Raw genomic sequence first — 4,947 nt, 5'->3', positions numbered from 1 at the left:
AACATGTGGTACAAACATACAATGGAATATTACTCGGCCATAAAAAAAGAATGAAATCTTGTCATTTGTAACAACATGGATTAACCTAGGGGCTAAGTGAAATAAGTGAAATAAGTCAGAGAAAGAAAGACAAATACCATATGATTTCACTTATATGTAGAATCTAAAACTAAACTAAATCTAAAAACTAAATAAATAAACAAAACAGACACAAACTCATAAAGAGAACATTTTGATGGTTGCCAGATGGGAAAGGGGCTGAGGGGATGGGATTAAAATGTGCAAACTGCTAGTTATAAAAACAGTCATGGGGATGTTAAGTACAGCATAGGGAACATGGTCAATAATATTGTTATAACTATGTATGATGTCACATGGGTACTAGACTGATCGGGGTGATCTTCCTAAGTTATATAAAATGCCTAATCACTATGTAGTATACCTGAAACTAATACAATATTGTATGTCAACTGTAGTTGAAAAATAAAAAATATTAAAAAAAAATACAAAGTAATGTAATTTTTTAAAAAGGATTGATGAGGTTTAGAGTAAATCTATTGCTAAATCATGCTTTTTTGTACTTCTCTATGAAAAGGATTTTGTTTTCATAAGAATCCACATTTATTTTTGTTTTGTTTTAAGCTGCAGTAGGACTTCTCTGTTCATAGTTTATTTTTTTAGGTTTTATATATCATGTTTTAGTAGTTTTCTATCCCATTTATTATCAGTATTGCAACACATTTGATATTTATATTGTATCTGAATCAATAATCATTAATTGTCCCCCCCCAATAAATAAACAAAATATTGCTCATCTTTGGACCAAAAAACAAAACAATAAACATCTGCTGAATAAGTTAATGGGAATATTAATTTAAATACAGATTCTTAGGCTCCATCCCTACAAATTCTGAACCTGTATTTCTTAATCATCCACAGGTGACTGATAATTGATCTACCAGGCAAGCTGAACCCCAATTCTCAGAGTACTTCAAGGCTGTCCCACTTGCTCTTACTTGGGATCCGTGTCTCATTAATGCACACAAAGACCTCTGAATTGACCCTCAGACTTGAAAGAATAAGAAATGAAGCCTCCTCTAGGAAACACTAGGAAAAACAACTCTAGATGATTTTATCTTCGACAGAGAAAATAATCATTTACCAGAAATGGCCTATAACTGGAAGCATAGCGTGCCTGAATAGGTGTGGAGGAGTTAAGTACATATAATCCTTAATTTATTTTCCTTCCAGAGCTAAAACATTAATTAAACATATAGATTGAAGAAAAATAAAAAATATAACCTCATTTACTAAATCTTCCCAAAGGTCATATGAAATAGCAGCATTGATTTAATGTGCTCCTCCTTTCTTTTTTGTTTACTCTGGTGTAAATACTAATAACCAAGAAAATGACTGAAATGCAAATAATGAAACAGAATAAGCATCTTTAGTCTCACATAAGAGTTTAAGCAGTGTTTGTCCTAAATATTTCATGCTTTCCTCTGTGGAAAAATTGGTCTGGAATGCTACATCAAATTTCATTTGGTCTATTAAGGATTAGAGTTTCGTGTTTACATATCTTAATCAAAAAACAGGAATGTAGCAGCATATAAAATTACCAAGCAAGTTTATAATAACATTTAACGCTTATCATAAGAGGGTTATTAGGTTCTAAAATTCTTTAAAACAGTCTAATTTCTGACTCCCTACAAGTACTTTCATTCTTCCTTTATATTTTCCTAAATTTAAGTTATTCAAAAACGGTCATCAGGATAAAAATCAAGTTTTTAAATTTATTTAATATGATTCACATTCCAACATTCTTGTATAATAAATATGCTTTTGTCTTTTTCAGATAAATAAAAAAATAAAAACAAATTAAAAGTTTTCCTCTAGTTATTCATTTTAGTATATACTGAAATGTGAGCTTTTGCCATGTCTATCCTTCCTTCTACTTAACTCCTTGAGTCAGATGAGGGTGTAGAGACCCCTAAAAGATGGCTTCAAGTGATTCAAGAAGTATGATAATTAAACATTGTCAAATGGTTCTACTTCATATTGGGAAATTCCTGAAAAACGCATTCTCCATCATCCAGAATATATATAAAAAAGTATAATCCTCTCTAACTTCCTCTTTGGTTGGCTTCTCAGAAAAGTCTCCACTTACCTGAGCGGCTTATTCTCTGGGCCAAAATCAGTAAAGCCCATTTCCTCCAGTTTGCAACGCCTGTAAAGTTCATAGTGCCTAGTGTGGGTCTGTTCTCGAAGATCCTCCATGTTTGTACAAATGAGCATTTCTCGGAGCTTTACAAAGTCACAGTGGTTTTCATTTTCCACTAGCCAGAACAAGAAAAAGCAATACAAGTTTTTAATTCCTGAGACACAATTAGTATTTGTGGAACGACTGGAAGAAAACATGTGTAATAAACAGCAAAATGATGTCTGATTAACAGCTATGATTGTTTTACACAACCAAAGAAGAAATTCTTGCATTATACACTCTGAATTATAAGCAGTGTTAATCATGAGACCAAGAGATTCACTTTAAATTTAGTAGCCAATGGATAAACAGAAAATAGAAATGAAATTCATTATATTATGTTACTGTATGCATCAATTATTTCACTAACATTGTGTTAGCAGTTTACAAACTATCTTCAGAATATTTCACATTGTGCTAAAAATAATATGTAGTATTATTTCACTTCAAGGGAAAACTTCAAAGGAGTAAATTTTGCATATTCAAGAATACCATCTGTGCATGCTATAATTATCAAATTCTTTTTATACCATGCTACATTTATGATTCTGGGTTAGACACTATTCACAATTAGTAAACAAACTTACATGGTCCTCCTACATTTATGGTGACAAGAGTACAAATAAGTATGTTACTGTTTAAGCACAATTACCTTTAATATTTTTATACATTAAAAATATTAAAAATTTTAATATTTATTAATTATAAAATTGGTCAATTTTTAAAAAGCAGCATTAGGAAACAGTATTAGCAAGAGTAATCTATTCCCCATTAATTAGCATCGTAAGTAAATGAACTAGATAGTACTCATTATAATGCTAAATAAATCCTAACATTTTTTTGTTGGCTGACTGGTTTGTTTTGGAAATAGTTGGCAATATATAAATTTATAAGATGTGCTACTGTACCCTAAAATTGCCTAGTAATTAGTTTATGTATCATGTTTGAACATTATTATTTACACGCAAATTTGTTCAAAGTACCTGACCACTGTGTCCTACCTTCTGAACATCTAGGCACGCTTGGGCAGATAATGTGTGTGGTATGATGCAGAAAATGGGGAGGCTCTGCCTAGTCTCTCCAGATTTGGCTAAAACAGAACGCGGCCAACTCTTCTAATAACCAATCATAATCTAAAATAAGCATCACCTCAAAGAATGCATTAAATGCAACAATGAGACTATTAGGCAACATGAATATTTCTAGTCACCATTTATCTCATTTACCTTGTACGACACCCCAAGGGTACTGGCGAGCTTTAACCATCTTATTTCCAACTTTTACCTCATCCATACTTCCTACAACAGCAAATGGCAAGTGTCCCTGGAAAGAAACCATGATATCAATTACATCTCATACCAATGTGATAAATGACTACTAAAATAGTTTTATGGAAAAATAGAGAAAATTTATTAAATAGTAAATTTATTAAAATCAAATGATCTGCTATGCCTCGAAATTTTAAAACTTGGTAGTGAATATGTACTACAAGAGTCATTTTCAGTCCCTATAAAGAAAATTATTTACTGAGCATCCCCCACGTGCAAGGTATTATGCTACAGGAATATAAAAAGAGAAAGAATTCTAGTATAGGTATCATTTCCTTCAATATTATCTTCATTCTAAAAGACAAAGATAATGCTAAAGAAATTACACACACACACACACTACATATATACATATGAATACATACACATATATATGAATATACATGCACATTCATATACACACACACATATATATGTAACTAGAGTATATTTCTATTTTTAGCATATATAGATATGATACCAATAAATGAAAAAATATTTACATCTCAAACAAATGCTAAATACAATAAATGTTACAGAAATGTAGAGGAGAAATCACTGTGAGCAGAAAGATACAACCCAAACTAGAGATAGAACAAGCAGAGTGTAAAAACTAACTTAAATATAAAGAGAAGATTTTGGACAAAGATACAAAGCTAGATTTAGTGTCAATGAGCAGACTGGACTGTCTGAAGCTGAGGATTAATATAGAGAAAAAGTCTAATGAAAAAAGTATTAGGTATTATGTTTAATATTTAATAATTGACATTATTTAATCTCTTAATTGTGCCTTTCTGAAAAATTATTCCAGATGTTCACAGAAATAAAATTAGATGTAAAGGCAATATGACACACAGAAATTAAGATCACTTATATTTATATTAGTCATTTAGTTGATTTTTGATATATTTAATTAAAGATCCTTAAAATACATGGGAGTATGAAGAGTCAGAAAAGGAAAAAGGAAGTGGAATGAACAGTTTCTGAATGTCACCATGTTAGGGAAAGCACAAAAGTTGTATCCTCTTAACAACCCTTAAAATTGATATTATTAACTCAATTTTGTAGATAAGTTAACAGTCTTGGGAACATTAATAACTCCGACAAGAATATATAGTTAAGTCTGTCTGACTCCAAAGCCCATGATCCTTCAAAATATAATCAGATATTTAAGAAATTTGGTAGCCTGAAGAAAGTAACACAAAAAATTTAGTCATCTTCAAATATGTTATACTAAAAGTTATGTGAATGTTTAATAAGTAATGTAAGGGAGAATGAGTTTAAATACTAGATTAGAAAGATCTTAAAAATTTTAAGAATCTGAAGCATCCAAGGGAGGCTATAAAGTCTTCTCATGTTTTTAAAGACAGGATAGAAAGG

At 30.7% G+C, this 4,947-nt stretch overlaps 1 protein-coding gene across 5 annotated transcripts in view; it reads right to left on the bottom strand.

The window, feature by feature from the left end:
• SEPT10 (septin 10) overlaps positions 1 to 4,947 on the bottom strand; it is a 70,186-nt gene that overhangs the window by 21,236 nt on the left and 44,003 nt on the right. For all 5 annotated transcript variants that reach the window (XM_023520510.1, XM_023520509.1, XM_023520511.1 and 2 more), the window contains 2 exons: positions 3,487 to 3,583; positions 2,168 to 2,336 (listed from right to left, as the gene is read on the bottom strand). In XM_023520510.1, the coding sequence (XP_023376278.1) occupies positions 2,168 to 2,336; positions 3,487 to 3,583 (266 nt within the window). The remainder of the gene's footprint in view (positions 1 to 2,167; positions 2,337 to 3,486; positions 3,584 to 4,947) is intronic.

Source organism: Pteropus vampyrus, unplaced genomic scaffold (assembly GCF_000151845.1).
Source record: "Pteropus vampyrus isolate Shadow unplaced genomic scaffold, Pvam_2.0 Scaffold269, whole genome shotgun sequence".
In the NCBI taxonomy this organism is placed as follows: Eukaryota; Metazoa; Chordata; class Mammalia; order Chiroptera; family Pteropodidae; genus Pteropus; species Pteropus vampyrus.
The sequence above is the reverse complement of the archived record's forward strand: the minus strand, read 5'-3'. Positions and strand labels throughout refer to the sequence as shown.